Source organism: Phoxinus phoxinus (genome assembly GCF_949152265.1).
Source record: "Phoxinus phoxinus genome assembly, chromosome: 1".
NCBI lineage: Eukaryota > Metazoa > Chordata > Actinopteri > Cypriniformes > Leuciscidae > Phoxinus > Phoxinus phoxinus.
In genome coordinates, this window is record NC_136876.1 from 31,648,734 (window position 1) to 31,671,567 (window position 22,834).

Sequence of the window (22,834 nt, forward strand, 5' to 3'; positions counted from 1 at the left end):
TACCAACATTTATTTTACTGAAGCTGGCCAGAGAATAAAAATAGCATTTTCAAGTCTGACAGTCACACATGAAGTGTGCATGTAAAGGTTATAAATATATAAAAATACAGTTATCATACAGTACAAAATACATAAATACTGACGTAAATTTTTACAGTATAGAAAACGTACTAGTATTAAAACAGACAAATTCTTTATATGGATGACTGTTGCATTGTTTTTAACATGAATTAATGTTTCTCACATTATGAATAGCTTGCATCTTTCACCTTTATAAGAATTTAGGGTTGAATATGTTGATTGATTAATAAACTCTTCAAGTAGAATTGTGACTAGTTCTATAGCTGTCTTTTCAGGATCTTCTTCAAAACTTCAATTTGACAGCAATGAGAGATGGTGAACATGGCTATGCATACTGTCCGACCTACTGAAGACCTCTGCAGTACGTTAATGTTAATCAAGTCTTCATATTCTGAGATGAGAATGTTTACGACGAGAGAATCAGTGTTCCTTTAGCATCTCAGATGTCAGTTAAAGAATCAGCAGGATTCTGGAGAAAATGTGGACACCTGCTCTTGTAGAACGGCTATTACGGGCAATACCTCTTCGTCCTGAGATGTGTGCTTCTCTTGATTGAGAAGGCAAGACATGCCCTTTGGTAAGTACTGAGATGAAAAGTTTCAGGTAGTCTCAGAAGGTGTATTGGTGAGATGTTCTGCACCATTATTTTCATAGTCTCTCACGAGTGATGAGTTGATTCTGTCACCGATGGTTCTTTTACAGGATCACACTAGCCCAGCCTCGCGGCACATTCGGTAGAACTGACCACGCTGAGAGATCAGATTGGATGGAGAGTCCATCTCTGTGATGTGCCCTCTGTCCATCACAATCACCCTGTTGGGAACAGTTGAATAGGACTGGGTTAGAACATTGTCATTAATCATAATAGTATTCTACTTAGAAGTACACATGTGGACTTTTTTTGCACCTTGTGTAGTCCATGATGGTGTTGAGGCGATGTGCGATGGTCAGAACGGTGCAGTCCTCAAACTGAGTTCGGATAGTGGACTGTATCAGATTGTCCGTCTCCAGATCCACGGCTGCAGTGGCTTCATCCAAAACCAGAATCTTAGTTTTCCTGAGGAGAGCTCGAGCCAGGCAAACCAGCTGCCGCTGACCCAAACTGAAGCCCAGAATATCCCGTCAGAAACACTCAGATCAGCTTTTAGTCAAGTGATAAAGAGGGAGGAATCTTGTCAAGAGTTTGTACCTGAGATTCTCTCCACCCTCTGAACACTCATGGTTGAGTTTGTCAGGCAGGCCAGACACAAAGTTCTTGAGATGTGCGAGTTCCAGAGATCTCCACACCTCCTCATCAGTGTAGCCATCAAAGGGATCCAGATTCATACGCAAAGAACCGGAGAACAGCACGGGATCCTTGGGCAAAAAGGTGTGGTTGTAATTAAAGCACTCAATCAATTAATCTTTTTTTTTTGAAAGTGTGTGTTATTGATTTGCTATTAAATATTTTCCCATTTTCAGCTGTACCTGTGGGATGATGGTGATACGAGATCTCAGTTCATGCAATCCAATCTCTGCAATGTTTATCCCATCTATGTATATCTTTCCTTTTGCTGCCTCAAGGATCCGGAATATTCCGAGAGCTAGAGATGATTTTCCAGCCCCTGTTCTTCCCACAATTCCAACCTGAGTGGATTAGATGAACGGCTTAGTACGTAATAAAAAAAGTAAAAACACAAAATGTGTTCATTTCCTCCAGATGTTATATTTACTTTTTCTCTCTCATTAACACTGAGGGAGATTTCTTTCAAGGCCCAGTCAAGACCCCTGCGGTACTGAAGTCCATATTCCTGAAATCCAATGGATCCTGATCTTGGCCAGTGTGACGGGAGTGGGCTGTCCTCGAAGGTCCATGGTGCCTGCGACAACCCAAGATAGACTTAGTGACCTCAAGAATGAATGTAAAAATATACTTTGGGATCACTTTGCATAAAGGAATTTATGTGAGAAAAATCATTCAAACCAACATTACCTCCTTTTTTGTTTCGGCATATTCCTTGACTCGCTCAACAGACACAATGTTGTTCTCTACATCAGTCCATGCCCTCACAATCCAGCTCAGGATCCCAGTTACCTGAAATAATTTTTTCTTGAGAACTACTTCCCTAATAGGCAGAAAATAACATGTATGGCTTTTTGACTTGAGTTCCTTACCTGGAGAGAGTGGGACACAGCTAGCCCTACAATTCCAGGGCTTAAAGTCGCCCTTCCCAAAACAGAGAGGATAGCTGCAGCAAGGACCAGCAAGTTACCCAGAAACTCTAGATTTACTGCCAGCCACCTTTTGGAATAACATTGAAGATATTGTACAGAGTTAGATTGAAGGGCCAGGACTAGTAACAAAGAATGAATAAGACTGAATCTGACCTGGTGGCCACAAATCTTGGGAAATAGGACGTTTGATTGTGGTCCACTCGGCTGTTAGCCACTAGGATGAATCTAGGCTGTTCACCAAAAGCCCGGATCACGCTGGCTCCTTGAACTGTCTCGTTGAAATGAGTATAGATGGGTGAACGACTCACCGACTCTAGTCTACGCAACTGACAGGACGTGGCCACGTAGAAGCTCTGAAAACACGGGAGAATAGATGTCAGATAAAAGACTGGTGCTCCTTGTTATAATACTCTTGCCTGCTGAGCAATCTGTAGTAGCATACCTGGATAAAGGCATAGAAGAGAGTCAGTGGCAGTATGATCACTCCTGCAAAAGGAGTAGCCATCAGCACGATTATGCAAACCTCCAGAAGTTTGAACACATAGCCCAGCATCATCTTTAGACCATCAGGGATCATGCAGTCAATGGCGTCTATCTCTTTCGAGAAACGATTGAGAAGATTACCACTGGGTGTACTCTCAAAGAATGACATGGGAGAGTGAAGTACATTGTTGAGAAGGTCCAAATGAAGATGCCGGGATGCAATTATTCCTCCAAGTGAAATAGCCACAGTAGTCCCAAAAATTGCAGTTCCTGCAATATGACATCACAGTTAATGGTCAGGAACAATACATAGCCCAAGGATACTCCATGCAGAGATATTTAACCTTGTGCAAAGCCGAGAGCTCCAAAAACACCAAGCTTCAGATCTGTGTTGACCTGAGTTCCATTTACAACCGGCTCATCTGCCCACAGGCTTAGCCAGTAGTTGTAGGCCAGTGAGGCAGCCTGCTGAAACGCATAGAGGAAGATGATGGGGATGATGAGGGCCAGGCCAATGGTCCTGAAGTACTCCACATACAGCTCCAGTTTCACCTGTGTGACCCATTATGAAGAATGTGTGAGGAACAGTACTCTGGATAATTTAGTGCACTTTCAGGCTATATTATGGTGTTCGGAACAATGAAGCCCAAAGGCCTGTAATCAGGGATTAAATCCTGATCCAAATGATCTTTGTGGGGACACGAGAGCATCTGAAACGCTTTTCGTTGACCTGTAGCTGAACTTTAAAATGGACCTTCCAATCCAATTCTCTGGCGTTTGGTAATGCGTTTACCCATTGTTTGCCATGTCTGTGGATGTCTCTATAACTTACTCGGCCTGTATGGGCTTTGTCAGCCTGGGTCAGTCTCCCAATTTCCTCTTGGTCCTGCTCCTGTTCTGTGTCAGATATGGCCTCCATGGTTTGTATACTGGCACTTCCCATGTCTCCACTTCATTAAATCAAATTGACAGAAAGGTGAATATGTATTCTTCAACAACGGTTGCATTTGCATTTTCAAAACTTGGTTACCTGATGAGTTGCTCCTGGGAGAGGTCAATTGAGAAGTCTGTCATGCTGAGACGAGAGACTGATTTCCTGGTCCCTAAAACAAAGTGATTCTGCATTTTTAACCGTGTTAACATGAAAATAGTGTTGTAGTGTTTAGTCATTTGTTAAGCTGCACTCAAATCTTTTTTATCTTACCTCTGTGGGTGGCACTTTCCTTGCGTTCGCTAACAGAAAAAGCTTGAACGAAGTCAGCAAAGGCGTTTTGTCTGCTCAAAAGCTCGGTATAAGAGCCCATCTCTGTGATTTCTCCATCAGCCATCACCAGGATCAGGTCAGCCTGGGGCAGGAAGCTCAGCCCGTGGGTCACCAGGATACGAGTCTGTTTTAGGGAGCATGATTAAATAAGCTAGTTAGTTAGTTTGTTATTTTAAGCCTGTTCATGTCTGTTACAGGGTTGGACAAAATTCAGAATTGAAGAACATTCCCTTTTCATTTAAGAGTTGGAATTCAAGTTAAATTGTCCACATCCACATACAGTTTAATTGACCCTTCGCATGGAGCTTGATTGACAGGTGATCTGACCAATCATACTTCGCCATCCGCCATTTTGTCCGACAAAGCAGTTAGGAGAGTTAGTAGATTAACATGGGAGAACTTGATTAACTTGAGAAACGGAGGGTACTGATGCCTTTCCGTGGTTAAAACAACATTCCTTCTTATGTTCATTCATTTTTATTTGATGCTATAAATTAACTAGAAGAAAGAGATGATCGGTTCACGAGCAGTTTTTTTCTGAGGTTCTACAGCGATCTGTCAGACACATTAAAGAGCCACAAAACGGTATTTATTGTTTAAATTTTATTTTAACAAATGACCAAATTTGAAAGGTGAGACTGTTTAATGTGTTTAATATCAAAAGTAACCGAAAAGTAACCTGGTCTGTCAGCGTGTTGTCAGTGTCCTCTCTGCTCAACGATGTATTTTTCATTGCATGAGAACATGGTGTGGCGTGAGAGCGGTGTAGCTTGTCGGACATAGCGACAGTAACTAAGGGGGACAGGTCTTTGCGAACGGTCAATTGTAATGACAGGACGAGAAATGAGCTAAACTGCAATTCGAAAAGAAATTCAGCACCGGTAATCCTGTCTGTCTAATCTAGTATGTCAACTTTTTTTTTTTTCATCTAAACTTGCTTTTCTAGTTTAAATTACACTTTGCGTTTTGAATTTCAGTTTATTTTAATTCTACTTGCATTGAAATTCGAATTGCGATTCACCATATTTTCCTACTTCAATTTAGAATGTAGCATTTCACATATTAGATTTTAGGATCACATATTTTGTTTATCTTACTCATATATATATATATTTTTTTTTACCTCTCCCAGTCCAAGAAAATGAGCGATTGCAGTTGCATATCACATTACATTTGGAATAGAAACAAAAACAAAAGACAGAAACAAAAAACAACACTATTTACAGACAGCATGGAAGGTGGGCAGTTGAAGTAAATATGCAAAAGACTAATGGTACCTTATTTTTAAGAACTCCATTAGGTCCAATGACCTTTTTGAAGATGTGCTGACCCACATGTGCATCCACAGCTGACAAGGGATCATCCATCAGATAGATATCAGCCTTCTTGTAGACTGCGCGTGCCAGACTCACTCTCTGTTTCTGACCTCCTGACAGATTCAGCCCCTGCGAACATTGTAGAAATGTAGTGGGAGTTTTACTCTGCTGGTATATTTGAAATTTAAAATAAATTAGATTTTTTACACTTTATTCTATCATGTCTGGTTCAGACACAGTGTAAGAGTCGTTCTCAATCTATGTTTACCTTCTCTCCAATCTCTGTCGAGTCTCCTCCAGGTAGGATCTCCAGGTCTGGTAAGAGAGCACAGGCCTCCACCACTTTCTGGTACCAGCTGCCTTTCCTCTCACGTCCAAACAAAATGTTGCCTTTTAGAGTGGCATTCTGGATCCATGCTTGCTGAGGCACGTAAGCCACCGAGCCCTGAAAGAAAGTGCTATATTTATATGTGGAATATGTGAATGATGCCAATATATTTTTAATAATGTTCATGAATGATTTACTGTAACTGTGACGCGACCACTTTTCTTTTCCATCTCTCCCAACATTGCAGACAGAAGAGAGGATTTTCCACTGCCCACATGACCTACCACAGCCACCAGTGAACCACGTTGCACTTTGACATTGATCCTGCAGAAATTAATCGTTGCCAGATTATTGTCTTCATATGCTTAGAAATGGTGGATCTACAATTAAATATTCAAAGTCACCTACCTCCTGAGACATGGTGTACTATCTTTAGACCAGCTGAAAGTGCCGTTGTCAATAACAACACCATCGACATCTGACAAAAGGAGGAAATGAAGAGGTGAGCTCATGTTGTTCCAAACCTGTATGATTTTGGAAGATTTTTCCATGCTCTTTTCAGAGCAGTTGCAGTGAATGAGAGTTTTCAAGCTTCAAAATACAAAGATACCATAATAAAAGTGTTCTATACAACTCTTGCACAATCACAGTATATTTACATTTTTTTGAAAACATTTGAGTTTCAAGAACTGCTTGAACTCTATGAAGCATTGTGAGAGGCATAGACTAAAATTATTTTCACTGAAAACCATAAAAATTCTAAAATCCATGTCTTGTTCATGAGAGAAAAAGACATTTATAATGCAATAAATATATTAAGTCAGGTCTTTTCAAAGAATCAGCTAACCAGAAATTAACTGAATCTGAATTTTTAGAACGACTGATTCGGTTCTCAAGTTCAACTCGATGATTAAAGAAGTGAATTCTCATTAAGCCTGTTGCAGAAGTTAACAGCTCACTGGCACATTATTCAGAACATTTCCTTTTGGTTATATGGAAGAAAGAAAGCCATCCATGCCATGAAGGTGAGCAAACTGACACATTTCATTTTTGGGTAAACTATCCATTTAAGTGTGCATTGCATTTGAGGCTCATAAAACTATACCACAAGTTAATGAGGGAACAGGATGATGATAATTATTTTGCTTAATACATTTACATCATTTTTCTACCATCATCCATGGGATATTATTGGATTGTCTCCAATATTTGGATGAAGTAGAGAGAAAGCATTCTCACAAAAACTTCTTTGACCTTTGATATAAGTAGTGTTTTAAAATGTGTATTTAACACGCACAAATGTGGAAAAAGTAATAGAAATATAATTACAGCTCCAAAGCTGAAAATCCCCTTCCAGTGACCACTGCATGAAGTCATCATACGCATTTCAACCACTACCAACACCCACCTCCTAGCCGCACAATTTCCTTGTAGTGTTTGCTGAATTACAGCATTTAAATGAATTTTTCTGACTGCCTGCACAAATGGCCATGTCTTGTATTAGAACTGCAAAAATATTCTTCAAGGTGGGTCTTTTTGGCAGATCATTTATGTTTTGTTATGGCTTCCTGCATTAGGATTCCACCATCACATTGATATGGAAAAATGTCTTTACTGCTCAATATGTATAACAATGTTGGTCATCTAAGGCATTTTATAAGCTTCAGAAAAAGTTTGAAAACAATGACAAGCTAATGCACTCACCAGGATTGTAGGGAGATCTCTCCACACTATCTGGTTTCAGCTCGTCTTGACAGAGGAACTTTCCGAGACGTTTGAGAGAAACCACTGCCTTAGAAACAAGAAGAAGATAACTTCTTTTTGATAATTGACTTGAAAATACACAAATACATAAGCGTTCAAATATTTGAATTGCAGTAATGCTGCTCACCTGCATGGTAGTGCTCATTGCGAAGGGAAGTTGACTGAGTGGAGCTTTGAGAATATTGATGAGAGCCATGGACACAAAGACCTTCTGAGCATCCAGAACATGCCTATCATCTATCAACACGTACACTCCAAACATGGAAAATGCAATCTGAAGGCAAAGTGGTGTACAAGGTTACAATTTTTCAGTTGTTAGGACTATATTAATGTGTTAAGATGATGAAATCATCCAAGAATTATGAAATGTACCAAGAAAGTTGAGGAGTTGAAGGAGGCGATTGATATTGAGTAAAGGATCTGAGACTTCTTCAAAGCATTTAGCTCTTTTTCCCTGTAGCCAAGAACACGTTCTCTGAAAGCATTCTCCCAGGCATAAAACTTCAGGATCTTTATTCCGCTCAAAATCTCATTCATAAGCTTAATGCGGCCGTCCATGTACTTCATCTGGACCTCCTGAGAGCAGAAAACAGGTTAAAACACGTGTGAATTGAGAATCATGCAAGCAAAGTTGCTTACAAGACCAGAAAGAAACCAATATGGGCAAGTTTTTATGGACAGAACTGGACTGACAGTCCTCATGCTCATGTTTTAAATTATCAGTAGACATGAAGTTCCTGGGATGACGCTGTGTACTGACAGGACCTCGGTCGCCACAGCACGAATATTATGGAAATGTTATTTGACTCCATGGAAAAACATGGATGATACCTGGAGCTTGCTTCTCATTTTGGCAATTATCCCATTTAAAGGGAAGATGAGAATCACAGTGGCAATGCCAGCCAACGCAGATGGGCCGAGACGCTGTACAGAGATGAGACATTGAAATGAATGAATTCGTGCAAATATTTTAGGACATCTTTATACCTTATTTATCCCCAAAACATTAGTAGTAGCTTACATATGAACACATCTTTATTTCTAGAAGCATCACTTCTCACCTGCCAGAGGAAGAAAAGACATAAGGCGATTTCAATCGGGGCCACCCACACTGCATTGAAGTACACCACGAAATCCATGAGTTTCTGGGTGTCAGCCGAAACCAAGTTCACAATCTCTCCGACTGTACATGATCTACGGGCCGCGCTGTTGATGACCAGAGACTGTGGAGACAAAAATGAAAGTGAGAACCATAATATGTATCTTTGCATTTCGTAGTAAACAGTTCAAAAACCTACCTTCCTGTACACTAGGCCCATGACTGCAGTTTTAACCCTCATGCCCACCGTGAAGCAGGTATACATGTACTGATGGTTGAACAGGGACTGCAGACAAGACAGCAGGAACATCAGAAAGGCAAAGAGGTAACCCTTCCACAAGGGGGCATCTTCATCCCTCACAAAGCCGAGCAGTAGGCTGAAGAACAAGAAACAGACATTGTCATGATTTAGTGACACCTAAACAGTAGCACACCATTTTTGCATATGAGCTGAATTTAATTTAATTTTGTCTTTATTTAAAGGTGCATAGCGCAACTTTCTGAGTTTTTGCAGAACTATACCACCTCTGGCGGCAAGCGAAACTGCAGCCAGAGATGTGGCTTGCACTAGACAAAAGTTTTCTTTTTTTTATCTTACGTGGAGTTTGCGTTGGTGTTTGAAATGAACTACAAGCAGGTCTCTTACAATCCATCTTCTACGGAGAATGCCGGCGAATACACAAACCTGCCAGACATAGCTATGTGTGCGTGCCGTGAAGGCGCATGACGTCACGCCCAGTCTAAAATTCGGCCCGAATCCCTGTTATTTATTTTACTTTACAGGATTATAGAGACAATCTCAGTGATCAGAGAAGGGCTCATTCAGCCCATCAGGCAATTGTTTAAGCATGTATGGGTTAGAAAACGGGTATTTTTAACATGAAAAGTTGCTTAATGCACCTTTAACATGAAATACAGCAAAGCCAAACCTAAAAAAAACTGGGACTGAACAAATATGGCTGACCCTAAACAACAACCCCGGGTAAATGCATCAAAGTTTCTCAGACTGCACAATCTCTGTAAAGGGGTGTTTTGATGGCCTTAGTTCCTGTGGTTCTGCAGCAGGGAACCCACCACACTGCTCCTGGCTAGTTATATGGCAGACGAAGTGGCTTAATTTGATGATCCAACTGCAGTTTCTTTGAATTTTTAGAGCTATTGCTCAGCCACAAACAATATGATGCTGCAGAGAGCATACTCTCCTTAACGTCGTGGTGCATGGGACAAAATTAACAGTGTGTGGCTGTACCACAGCAGGATGTGGGGGTGTTGGGGGGGGGCGGCTGACTGTGAACTCAGTGTTGAGTTCAGACTCAATACTGAGAAAGGGCAACAAGTTCATAGACAGTTAAGTTTCCCCTTACAAATGCTCTACATTTACACATTGGCCTTACATACTGTAGATGTTTTGGTTTTGCGCACAAAGAAATGAATATTGAATATTGAAATGAATAATGAATCAACATTAGAGCTCGTCTTGTTTAGTAAAGTTTTGTAGTAAAGCAGTCAAAACATTCTAAATACACTACCACTCCAAAGGAGTAATGTAAGATTGTTTTAAAATAAATGAATACTTTTATTCAGAAAGAATGCGTTAAACAGAATTTTTTATGGATGTCTTTACTGTCACTTCTAATCTATTTCAAATAATGCTGTTCTTTTGAACTTACTATCCATCAAGGAATCTTGCAAAAATGGTTTCCACAAAAAAATTAAGCAGCACAACTATTTTTAACATTGATAATAATAAGAAATGTTTCCTGAGCATCAAATAGTCAGCATATTAAAACTATTTCTGAAGGATCATGTGACACTGAAGACTGGAGTTATGATGCTTTGACTACACAGCAATAAATTGCATTTTTTTTAAATTGCTGTTTTACTGTATTGATCAAATAAATGCAGCCTTGGTGAGCAGAAGAGACTTCTAAAAACATAAACAAAATCTTACAGAGCCCAAACATTTGTACAGTGTATGTTTTCCACTACATACAGTATCACTGTACATGCCATGACAGAATTACTGCCTCTCTCACCTTAACACTTGTGGTATGGAGAACATGAAAGCATCTTGAATGACCAGACAGAGAGTCCCAGTCAGGAAGTAGGGGCCAAAGTTTTTGGCTAGTGTGCGTAGCAGACAGAAGCCTGAGCTTTGTTCTTTATGGAGTTTTCTGAGCAGCTGCTTCTGCTCGCTCAACTTATAACCAAGAGCTTGTGATCCGTTCAGAGAGCTCTCTTGCCTGTGTTTCAAGGAGAGAACACAACATTTGTAACCGTACTTTAGTCTCTGGAATGGCATTGCTAGCATTGTTGCAACAGTAAAAAAATTACACTTTGTCAACTAATAATACAAATAAATCAGTAGTTATGAGCAGGCAAATTATGGATGTTACATATTTTACTGACTAAATCTCATACGTGTGCACAGTATAAATCATTTAAGGAAATAGCAGGTGTCTTACTGTTGCAGTTTGGCGCATTGCTTGGCCCACTCTTTCTCTAGATCACAGATGATTTTTTCAGATGTATCCTCTTCTCGTAGAGACCAGAGGTCTTCAGCTTTTAAAGGTGAGCGGTAGCCCTTTACCACCAATCTGTGGAGCACAAATATGTGTGTTTCTCTATATCTCAGTGGGTTTTTATTCCCCGGACCTTCACAAGAATCTCAGAAACTCATGTAATGAGAGACAAAAAGATGACTCTACCTGCCGTACCACCAGAAAAGTATTTTTGAAAGGAAAGAAGCATCCTCAACTGGACACGGATTCTAGTGCAAAAAGCAATATTTCCAGGTATTATTTTTTTTACCGTTTTCCAAATAATAGTTTACGAGTAAAAAATTACAACAAACAACATTGATGACACTCTACCTTTACATATACAGGTTTAAAAGTTGCTGGGCGTTTATCAGCAAAACAGCTGAGGATGAGCTGAGCCAGCTGGAGAGAGAAGAATGTGAAAAATGCCACGAATCTCATCGCATCCGCAGAGAAACCCTGAAACACACATGACTGGATATCAGTAGAATATAGACAACAGTGTGGAGAACAGTACATTGGAAGCATAAATGTTTCTTTTTTCCATGCTTTTTTGTGTGGTGATGCCTAGTGATGATAAACTATAAAACATAAAATATCATAATGAAAACTTATATTTAATTTGTTGTGGTCAACAATCAGCTAATAATTCATCTGTAAAATAAGTACTTTTCATGCTAAGTATATATAATTGCTTATTTGTTATTACTGTATATTAATATATTATTATAATATATATATATATTTAGTGTAATGCTTGTTTTCATTTCTTCATAAAAATTTGATCAAACTATAATTTTTAGATCCCCTGTAGACCTGTAGAGCCAGGCAGTACTGAACAAAAAAACTCTTGATTTCCTAGCAGAAATTTAATTATACGACAGATGAATTATTAAATAACCCTGCATGTTTTCATTCTCCCCTTCTGTGGAGATACACATAAGTGATGCATCCACATTTGCCAGGGATTTCCCAAAGAGTCATTCGCCACATAACCTGCATGCTTCCTGTGGGACTACAATCCGTATTTTCTCTTCTGCCTGCCGTACTACCAGGGCTGATCTGAGATCAGCCGCCCAGTTTGTCTCACCGCAGTGTGCGGAGGCGGGACCGGTGGCTGATGTGGGGACTGCTCTTTTGGGGATGATGCCTGCTGTTCCCCTCCCTTCCTTTCAAAGACCTCAGCTTATTATAATGACCTAAATGTTCCATCAAACTAGGATTAATGACACAACAAATCTATTTATGAACACTTCTAAATCGTGGTATAAAAATGCAGACCATAGAAAGATCTTCATGCCAATAGACTGAGACTCTTCATTCACAACCTCTAATAGTAGAAAAAGTTATTGTTAATGGTGTTTAGTGAGTATTCAATCACACACTGGCCTATGAAGCTATCTTGTCCTTTTTCTCCTGGTATCCATGCTCTTGTCATATTTATGCAGCCTATAGGAAAATGTGCACATTTTATTCAAATATTAACTTGTTAAAGATTTTGTTAGCATATTGCTGTAGTTGTGTTCACACAATGAAACATGCCAAATTGGGCAGACATAGTTTTTGTACAGGCTATCATACAAAGAAATTATGAACAAGTACATTTATTTAATTAAATATAATATTTATGAATTATAAAACACTTTTGCTTTTGCTATGTTTGTATCATTGTATTACAGTTTTTGCATTTGTTGTTTGGGACAAAGTTTTACCACGCAGCACTTGATCTATGTATGTAGACATTGCATAATACAAGGTTCCAGATTTGTTAGAGAGAAAATATGCCGAGGCCTGGATCTGCTGCTGAAAGTTTTACAGGGGCCACAGAAGGCATCCATTCCCATGGACTTCTGACAGAAATGGTGTCAAATGGCCAAGCTACAAGAGAAAGTGGCAGCGCAGGCCTCTTTAAGAGTATGTAAACACAAGCTTCACTCAAATGGTCACAGTCCAAACTCTGGACACCACAATGCAGGATACTGTGATTATTTGTCTGCCACACTGTATGCTTAAACAGTTTGGAGAAACTCAAATTGGTTAGGGAACATATCCTCCCACAGTGTGGTATTGAGAGGACCAAGCACCAGTTGTTTTGCTGATTCTGTTGGACCTGCTGCTTATTGGCAGAGGGCTCATTTGGGGCACAAACCCACCCCAAACCAAGCTTCAGTTCCTATCCAAAGCATAATATCTTTAAAAGCGTACATTTATTACATTTTAAAATCTTGCAGTTTTGGTCCATCAGACTGTTTTGTTGCCTCACTTTTATCACTTTTGTGATAAGGAGGACCCCACCCAAATTAACCCGAGAGACAGACAGACCGATGAAAACAGTAACAGCATCCGCAGACGTATGCGGCTTCTCCTGTCCTATCTGTCCCGGAAAAACACCAGCGGCAATTGTTCTCACCACTGCCTCAACTTCAGACAAAGAGGGCATTGAGGGAAGGGAAAAGCGAAAACTGACAGGCCTGCCCAGACATCAATGCTGAGAAGAGCACCATCTGTAAGCACTCTGTTTACGCACCGCTGTGTTAGGCTCTCATAAAACACAGATACATTTAGAGAGTGAAATTGAGTAACATTCATTAGAAAAACCATGCGAGGGCCCGTGTTTTATGCATACGTATAGGGTGAACAACAAAGTTGTCATGATTCCTGTCTTGTGTTCCCCTTGTCTTGTGTGGACTTTTATGTTATTTTCCTCTTCTGCTTTGTAGTTTTTCTTGTTGATAGTTCCTGATTGTTCCCATGTGTCTTGTTTGCCAATCTCCCCTTGAGTGTAGCTATACCCAAGTGTTTCTCATGTTCTTTGTCTGGTGTTGTCCTTAGGTGACGTTTTGTGTGAGTTGGTTTAAGTTTTGTTTTACCCTGTGTTTGGATTTACTCTGGTTTTTGCCTGTCCCCTGTTGCCTGGATGTTTTTGTGTTATTTTGTTAATAAACTGCCATCCTGCATTTTGTATTGCCAGAAATTCCGAGATTAAGGCAACAAGTCAAATTTACTAATTTCTCAAAGCACCATTAATGGCTTTTATATTAGAAACCCTATAAAAAGGGGTTTGTGCACTAGTATAAATGCTTATTTTTATTTTATTTTTCCAATTGAATCTGTTTTATTGCTGTTATTATTAGTAGTAGGCTACATTATATTGTCAGCAGCACTCCTAAAATAGTGCAGAATCATTTTTAGAACCCTAAAACTTACTGGGGTTTAAGTTCGATTTCAAATTCGAGATTTTCAATGTAGGCTACTATCAGACATTTGAGCCCCTCAGTACATATTGGGTGAACTCCAGTAAACTGAGATGACAAAATATCTCTCAATTTTTATTTTCGCTAAATTAAAATATATGCTAATAATAATAATATTTTTTTTATAGAGTAGTTTGGTATACTAGGGATATACAAACCTCGTCTATGATGGCTTGTATGTTGGCTCTGAGAGGCACAAGCGAGCAGATGATTGCCAGCGTCCAAAACAGGAAGAGAAAGACAGAGGACCGAAAGCCCCTCAGCCTCTCCAAGTGGATCACCAACACTGCCAGTATCTAAGGACAGTTTATTTCAGTCAGTGTGCTAGTTGAGGTCAATAGAGAAATCCAACCCTCACTAGAAGAAGAGGACCGAATACCATTAGACAGCTTAGACGTGGAATTTTTGTTGACACATTTTGTATTGATTCTATACAGGTAGGCATAGACTACTGTGAATGTTTAGTCTGTGTCAGGACTTTAAAATGGACTTATCATGTTGGGCAGATCTGGGGGCAAAAAAAGTAATTTACTACAACCACTGTTGACACTGCTGTCTGCTGTGACCAGAGGTAAAAGAAGCTTATTTATCCTGACCCCTTCAGGAAACTTCTGCCAGCCGTCTAGCCACAAAGAGATTTGTTCATTCAAGCTTAAATATAACAGATCATAAATCTTAACTATCCTCTAAAAGAGTTAATAGAAAAAAGAAATAGAATTCAAAACATATATTTAGACCCTCTCATTTCTGAAATCTACATGGTATTTCATAACAGTCCTTAATGGAAAGGGGAGGTTCAGGAGAATAGTAATATTGTGATTTACCATGGTAAGGCTGCGAATTATAGGGCTCAGGAGAAAGACCATGTGACGCTCGATATCTCTGCTCCTTTCCACCAGCAGATAGACCATCTCCAGGAAACCAAAGGAAGCCAGACAGAGACCCAAACCCTACAAGACGTGAACACAGACATGTAAGCATTAACTGCAACGTCGTAATGTCATGCCCCCCAAAATTGTTATTAACTTGCATTACCGATCAAAAGTTTTTTTTAAAGTCTCTTATGTTCATCTGCATTTATTTGATCAAAAATACAGTAAAACAGTATTATTGTTACAATTTAAAATAACTTTTCTACTTGAATATATTTTAAAAGTACTTTATTGCTGGGATGTCAAAGCTGAATTTTCAGCATCATTACTCCAGTCTTCAGTGTCACATGATCCTTCAGAAATCATTCTAATATGATGATTTGCTGCTCAAGAAACAGAGTTATGCTGCTTCATATTTTTTGCAAAACAATATTTTGTCATATTTACATCACATTACAATACTTTTGATCAATTGAATGTGTCCTTGCTGAATAAAAGTTTTTTTCTTAAAAAAAAGAAAAAAGAAACCTTCTTACCCCGAACTTTTGAAAGGTATGTGTGCTCTATTAGAATTGATTTGTCAACTGGGTCAAAGTGTATGATATGATATGATCTGTTTTTCTTCCTGTAGAACCATTTTCCTGCCTTTTACATGCTCGTTAATGATGTCACTTATTTCCAGTGTTGGGGATAACTCATTACAAGTAACTTAAGTCATGTAATCAGATTACTTTGTCAAGTAACTAAAGTAACGCATTACTTTTAAAATTTACAACAAAATACAAATAAGTAACGCAAGTTACTTTGTTTTCCCATTAATTCACTGACAGCTCTCTTGTCCCTCATGTTGAGACAAATCGAAGTGCAGAGGCATTGTGTGAACATGATGGATAAATGTGAGCATGCATTTACTCATCTCACTTGCACAAAAAAATGCAATATTCATCAAAATGAATAAAATCATTGAAATCCAGAATCAGAATACTATATGCAAACTTCCAATATCTAAATATGTTAAATAAAACATTCATTGTTATGCATTCAATCTCGCTTTATTGACCAATGTACTTACTGCTGACTTTCGATGATTCAACTAAAGCATAAGCAAAAAGGATTTTTTTTGTTTTGTTTTTATTGGTAAAGCAAGTGTTCAACTTTTTTCTCCTGCATCCTATTCTTCCGTTATCCAGAACAGCAGCACAGCTGAAGGGTTTGTTTGAACTGCGTCCTCTACTGTACAACCGTGAATTTCCTTCAGCCTGAGGCTTATTATTTCACTAGGTGTGAAAGTGTCTTTACATTTGCCCAAAAATATTACTTTTCTGTTATAAAATAACATAACAGTAACATAACACATTGCTTTTCTAAAAAAGTAACTTGGTAAAGCAATAAGATACCTTTTAGAGAGTACTGTCACAGTGTCTGGTTGGTGTACCCTTGGTGTCCACTAGAGGTCTCTTCCCCATACCGTCACCACCACATCATGAACAGCATTTCCCATAATCCTTTGTCTGAACTCATTACTGATCATTTCACACAACTGTTCCCACTCACATTGTTTGTATATGTCTATTTATACCCTGTCTCTTTCAGTTATTTACATGGAGTCATTGTTTGATTTTAGATTCCACTTCTGAGTTCCATTCCTGTTTTGTTTCTTGTTTTTGGACTGTCTTTGTATGGATTTTGACCCTTTGCCTGGCTGGTTTATGATTACCCCATTAAACTGCAATGGATCTTACCCTTTTTGTGTGCATCTCGTGACAGTAACGCAATATTTTAATGCATTACTATTCAAAGTAACTTTCCCCCAACACTGCTACATTTCTACATTGCCATGCGCACAACAATAGCACTATGTGAGTTTTTTCAGGTGACTGATGCTATATAAGTCAGGGTCTTAGAGAGGTGGTAACTAGATTTTAGTCTCATGACCGGTAAGACTCACCGTCTTGGCACAGCAGAGGCTGGATATAGATATGCGTCCATTGTCGTAGAATTTGAGGTACAAGCAGTAGAACGGGGCACAAACCCAGAGATAGAAACAAGGGAACCACACCAGTATTGTGTGCTGGAAACACTGGGTGAGGTCTGGATGTAGTGTGTACCATGTGACGTTCCAGTCCTGAAAACACAAGGTTAAACCATTAGTCCTCTTTACCTTGTTACATGAGTGATTCTATAATTATTAATAACTAGGTGCAGTTTACAACTTATTCGATTTTAGTCGAATGCACTCATAGTGAATTACTTGGTGAACAAAATACAATTCATCAGATTGCTGAATGTTCATTGATGTTCCCCAGTATTTGTTCAGTCCAAATGGCTCTGTGTATTTGTGATTTATATTAGTTGTCTTGCAGTGTTTGCAACAGACAAATTGTGTGAAATTGCAGAGAGGTGAAAGGTAAAGCTCCTGTAATAAATCTTCACTTTTTGCCCAGTGTGTTTATGATGAGTATAGCTGGATTTGTCTTGGTTGTTATAAGTCATGACAGGAAAAACAAAACAAAAAACATCTTTACCTCTATGAAAGGAAAGTGCACTGATCCTTTTTGAGGCAGTGACTTGACTTGTCGTTCAAATGTCTATGGTGCATTTAATATTTTTTCTTTGTTTTGGGCCTAAGAATAGAACTTTTAAAAAATATGTTTAAAATATTAGTCATATCAGCATAATAAAAGCTGCTTTATATTGCATCACACGAACAATCAAATAACACATTTTGTAGATACCAACACAACCAGCACTTTTAATCTGCAGCATGTATTATTCTAGTTTTGGCTTCACTGTTTGTTTACCTGTAAAGATAATGAAGACAAAGTGAGGTACTAATAAATTTTCCCTATTGTACATTGTAGAACAGTTTGTACTCATTTGATAGATTGATACTCTGAAGTGAGTGTTGCTTTCTGAATATTTAAAGTAAATGCAAAAGTATTTCACAGTTGAAAACAAGCAGGCTTTGATATGTGACAAAAATGCTGTTCTGTGCATTTCGATTACATCAAAGTTGGACAAACTCAGTTTGAAATCATTGCCAAGACTTCTCTTTCAAGCTGAATTTCACAGGCTCGTTCTATTCAGACATCAGTAATTCACACAGTATCTCTTCAGTTATTTCTGGCTTTTCTATGTTGGAAAATAGGCTGATGTCCAAATGTAGCTGTAGAGCTGTTATGTTACGTTTTTTTTTTTTTTTTTTTTTTTTTACTTTCTCTGGACTAATGAGAACTTGTTTGGCTGTGCCTTATGCTGTGGTTATTCCAGCAATGGCACAGCTCTGATAAATACTGCATGCTGGTTGGAAGGAGTCTTGTGGTATGGCAGTATACAGTATAAGAAGTGCACCTTTGGCAAGCCACAATGTAAACCCCATATACACCATGAGAACGGCCATGAGCGCCAGGCTCAGCTTTGTTTAAGCTTGTTTGCTCATGTACATACAATTGTCTGATGGAAAAGTTCAACAGATTTCTGTCCTATTGGTCTTATTTTTCTCCAGTGCATTATCGGAACATATTTTCTCAGCCTTATGTTGTTCCCAACCCCATTTTTCCATGAAACACAAAAGATTTTTGACTGATTAAAGCTTTTACACTTCGAAAAGGATGCAAAAGCACCATAAATATTTTGAAGTCATGCAATAACATTTTATGAGGAATAGACCAAAATTTTACTTGTTCTTATCTCTCCCTCCATTGATTTGTTCGTTGTTACAACCATATTTTTGAATTATTGAAGGCTCGGATCAAATTCATACTAGATTTGTGAACTGGATGACCTGATTCTGAGTCTGAATCAAAATAATGATTAATTCACAAATAAAACATCTTTACTTTTTTTGCTCATGAATGCGCCAAGGAGAGTTGTCAAGATTTACAGTTTTGGTATTTATTTCACTTTAAGTTATGCATGATTTCAGGAATGTGGAATTTAGCGCAAAAGTCAAAAAGACCACTTATTATTATGCTTTCCTGGTGTATGATATGATACTCATGATACTCTTGGTGTATGATATGATATATATAACCCTGCAAGTGCAATCCAAACACATGCTTGCAGGTTCAAGATGAGACACTGTTCATTACATTGTTGTTTTGGCCAGGAGGATATGTCCTCATCCATGAGGGGGTGTACTGTGGTCTGGGCCCAGGAAGGGAAAGAGATTCTCATTCATGTGGCAGCGCACAGCACAGTCACAGTTTTCCACAGGGAGTTCATTGGACACCATCTTCTACCCATCCTGCATCCTCTAAGACTATGTTTGCACTGGTCTAAACCCAATGACAACCACAGTCTCAGGAAGTGATTCAGAGTGGTGTGTGTACCCTTCCTGCAAGTGTAGGAGTACAGACTGCCAGTCAGCACAAAAAAACGTTTAAAAACAGTTTAAAAAAGACACAGCTGATGTTTGGATTTACGTAGAGGAAATTTGTAAGGGTTGCTTTTAGTTCACAAATCTCAAGTTATTCCTTTTGGAAATGGCCATCAATAAATGTTATTTTGATTGTGCACAAGTACAAGCAGGTCAAACAGTGATGCTGTCTTCAATAGACATGGGCTTATACGTATCCTTGACCTCTTCATCTCATTTCACATGCTTTCCCAGCTAAATATGTAATGCTCTAAGAATGTTGTTCTTATGTTCCCATTAAGTTATGAAAACGCTATTTAAAAAAGTTCTGAGAATGTTCAAAATGTTGTTTTAGAAAAAAAATTTGTTATATATATATGAACGTTCTGAATAATGTTCCATTGGGTCCAACAGGATTGCACAAAATTAGACTGTAAAGCAAAGTCCCATTCAAGGAAAGTCAGTTAATCCGCAGCCATAATTGCAACTCTTATCTTCTTGAATGGGGAAATAATCACACAATCTCACAAACTGTTTTCCAAACTCACGTTTAATAACATATTTCAAGTCAGCAACAAACTCGGAAATACTGTCACAAAACAATTGTTACTTAATACGCTCATATGTTTCAGGTTGGTCCAGTCAGTGCACATGTGCTGCCAAGTGTGAGTCTGGACACTAGCGGTTTTTATGGCAAGCTGAGTTTATACCAACTCTTTTATTTATAAGGTGGGTTATTTTGCCATATTGTGTGTTGTATTTTCTCCCATTCATAGTAATATGAGTGTGCACCTTGGTACACTACAGTCATCTGATTAAACTAAACTTGTTGATTCATTAACTGTTGATTCATTATTATAAAACAACAATGGTCAAACTTTTCCTGTAGTGACTTTGAAAAAACGGTGCACTAATAATGTATTGATAAAGCCCGACATAACGTTAAAAGTTTGGGTAACACTTTATTTCGATAGTCCACTTTAGACATTCTACTAACTATAAGTAACTTTGCAGCTACAGGTCAACTAACTCTCATTAGGGGACTAGTAGACTGTCTGCTTAATATTTGCTAACACTGTATTTTGTTGGTCCCCCAACAGACATTCTACTGACTATAAGTAACTTACAACTACACGTCAACTTATTCTACTAACCCGAAACCCTAACACCTAACCATAACCTAACATTCTACTGATAGTCTACAGTCTACTAATACTCTAATGAGAGTTAGTTGACATGTAGTTGAAAAGTTTCTTATAGTTAGTAGAATGTCTAAAGTGAACTATCGAAATAAAGTGTAACCAAAGTTTGGTCTGTTAATGTTACTGCAAGAATGTTTTGTTTGTAAATTTTGGCAACTTTCTGAGATTGTTCCCTGTTAGCTGGGCTGCAACTCTAGAATTTTGAAATCATCTACAAAATGTGGCCTTTTACTTATTGAATGGATCTAAACCCCCTCATCACAGGGCCTGGGACAAAATTATCTTTATGTCTCTCTCTCTCTCTCTCTCTCTCTCTCTCTCTCTCTCTCTCTCTCTCTCTCTCTCTCTCTCACACACACACACACACACACACACACACACAAACACACACACCAATATCATTACATTTGATTTTAAAAGAGCCTATTATATTCATTTATCTTTTATTTATTAACCTGAATTTCAACATTTGACATCTGTAAACATTGTTAAAATATAGTTTAAAGTACAGTTACATCTTGCACTGCACTCTTGCTGATACTGCTGTTTGAATGTAAACACATTTAAAGCATGTTAATTAAAAATCTTTTAAACAGTTGTAAAAATATTTTCACACATTTAATAAATGTTATGTGTGAGTGAGACAGAATAACCATGAAGATTAAAGTTTTGCATTCTGTCCTGCATTCAATCTCAGTCAATGAATGAAAAATTCATGACTCACCCCAAATGTGTTATAGTGTCAAAAACAATGATCACTTCCAAGAATAAAGAGGCATAAATAGCATAAAATTCTGACTATATACATTTCTTTTCAAGCAATCTTCATATATTTTTCTCTGTTTTAATTAGCTATTGAAGTGAGTGAGTTTATTGTTCATCTGAGACTCACCCAGAGAGGGTCCAGGCCACTGAGACTGCAGAGGGTGTCCATCCAGGTTCCTCTCTTCTACACTTCCTGGAGTAAATCCCTGCTCCCTGAACTCAGAAGTGTCCCACTCTCCTGTCTATGTAGTCTCTGTTGGCAGAGTAGGTGTTTTTGATAGTAATTATGCCTGTGTGCGTGCGTGTTTCAGCCCGCTTTTTGTAAGCCAGCCTCTCGTCTCCTGACTTGAGTCTGGTCAAAACTACAGTCTGAGGCCAGGTTTGTGTAACTGTCCTGTTTATGAGTGCTGGCCTGCGAGGTGGGTGGAAGATTTGGACTCTGTAAAACTATCTTCCCTGCTCTCTTTCGTCGCTCTGGCCCACGTGTGCGGAGGCCACAGTACCACAAACACTCCCCTGGAGGAGATGAGAGCGCCGCAGTCGTGGCCACACCCCGCTCTCCTTCAGGTCTTGCCTCTGGAAACTCCCCCAATCCCAGCCTTCACAGTACACCCTGGTTTTCATTAGAAAGGAAAATTGGGTAACGCTTTAGATTACAGCCCGGAAAGTACTGCGTAATTACAATGAAATTACAGTGTAACTTTCGGTAATTACAGTGTACCTATAAAGTACTTATGTGTAAGTATAGGGGAACAATATGTAAAGTCTTGGGAATAAAGGGGTAACAACCAGGAAAATACTGCATAATTAAAACTAAATTACAGTGTAACTTTCGGTAATTACAGTGTACCTATAAAGTACGTACGTGTAAGTATATAGGGGAACAATGTAAAGTTTTGGAATAAAGGGGTAACAACCAGAAAAAAAAAATGTATTTAGGCAAATTATTTATACTGTAAGTATTTTAGAACTACGGGGTACTTATACTATAATACAATCTTACTTTTGGGAGCAATTTAGCGAGTAGGCTACATACACCTTTTTGTAATAATAGTGTATACAAATACATAAAGGCTTTTTTCAAATTACGGGGTAGCCTATATATCAGTGCATTTATAAAGTAGGGTAATTTGTTTTTATTGCAAAGGTGCACTGATTAAGTTGTTTCAAGGCAAGTAAAACTATTGCAACTTTTTTTTTTTTTTAAATACTGGGGAAATATACTCTTGTTTCATGTAGTTACAGGGTAAGTATGACATTGCGGGCCGTAAATTAAAGTGGTGCTTCTTACCCTC

At 38.6% G+C, this 22,834-nt stretch overlaps 1 protein-coding gene across 2 annotated transcripts in view; it reads right to left on the reverse strand.

The window, feature by feature from the left end:
• Positions 1 to 34: 34 nt before the first annotated feature.
• LOC307004052 (multidrug resistance-associated protein 1-like) overlaps positions 35 to 22,834 on the reverse strand; it is a 29,392-nt gene continuing 6,592 nt past the window's right edge. For both annotated transcript variants that reach the window (XM_079622994.1, XM_079622993.1), the window contains 31 exons: positions 21,667 to 22,152; positions 17,164 to 17,340; positions 15,168 to 15,293; positions 14,502 to 14,639; positions 11,423 to 11,548; positions 11,258 to 11,319; positions 11,015 to 11,146; positions 10,586 to 10,792; positions 8,749 to 8,926; positions 8,512 to 8,673; positions 8,282 to 8,374; positions 7,823 to 8,026; positions 7,578 to 7,724; positions 7,391 to 7,478; positions 6,095 to 6,164; positions 5,884 to 6,010; positions 5,627 to 5,803; positions 5,320 to 5,487; positions 3,983 to 4,166; positions 3,809 to 3,881; positions 3,611 to 3,728; positions 3,123 to 3,330; positions 2,738 to 3,048; positions 2,449 to 2,648; positions 2,236 to 2,362; positions 2,054 to 2,155; positions 1,794 to 1,940; positions 1,549 to 1,707; positions 1,271 to 1,437; positions 989 to 1,183; positions 35 to 894 (listed from right to left, as the gene is read on the reverse strand). In XM_079622994.1, the coding sequence (XP_079479120.1) occupies positions 786 to 894; positions 989 to 1,183; positions 1,271 to 1,437; positions 1,549 to 1,707; positions 1,794 to 1,940; positions 2,054 to 2,155; positions 2,236 to 2,362; positions 2,449 to 2,648; positions 2,738 to 3,048; positions 3,123 to 3,330; positions 3,611 to 3,728; positions 3,809 to 3,881; positions 3,983 to 4,166; positions 5,320 to 5,487; positions 5,627 to 5,803; positions 5,884 to 6,010; positions 6,095 to 6,164; positions 7,391 to 7,478; positions 7,578 to 7,724; positions 7,823 to 8,026; positions 8,282 to 8,374; positions 8,512 to 8,673; positions 8,749 to 8,926; positions 10,586 to 10,792; positions 11,015 to 11,146; positions 11,258 to 11,319; positions 11,423 to 11,548; positions 14,502 to 14,639; positions 15,168 to 15,293; positions 17,164 to 17,340; positions 21,667 to 21,708 (4,524 nt within the window). In that variant the 5' untranslated portion in view covers positions 21,709 to 22,152 and the 3' untranslated portion in view covers positions 35 to 785. The remainder of the gene's footprint in view (positions 895 to 988; positions 1,184 to 1,270; positions 1,438 to 1,548; positions 1,708 to 1,793; positions 1,941 to 2,053; positions 2,156 to 2,235; positions 2,363 to 2,448; positions 2,649 to 2,737; positions 3,049 to 3,122; positions 3,331 to 3,610; positions 3,729 to 3,808; positions 3,882 to 3,982; positions 4,167 to 5,319; positions 5,488 to 5,626; positions 5,804 to 5,883; positions 6,011 to 6,094; positions 6,165 to 7,390; positions 7,479 to 7,577; positions 7,725 to 7,822; positions 8,027 to 8,281; positions 8,375 to 8,511; positions 8,674 to 8,748; positions 8,927 to 10,585; positions 10,793 to 11,014; positions 11,147 to 11,257; positions 11,320 to 11,422; positions 11,549 to 14,501; positions 14,640 to 15,167; positions 15,294 to 17,163; positions 17,341 to 21,666; positions 22,153 to 22,834) is intronic.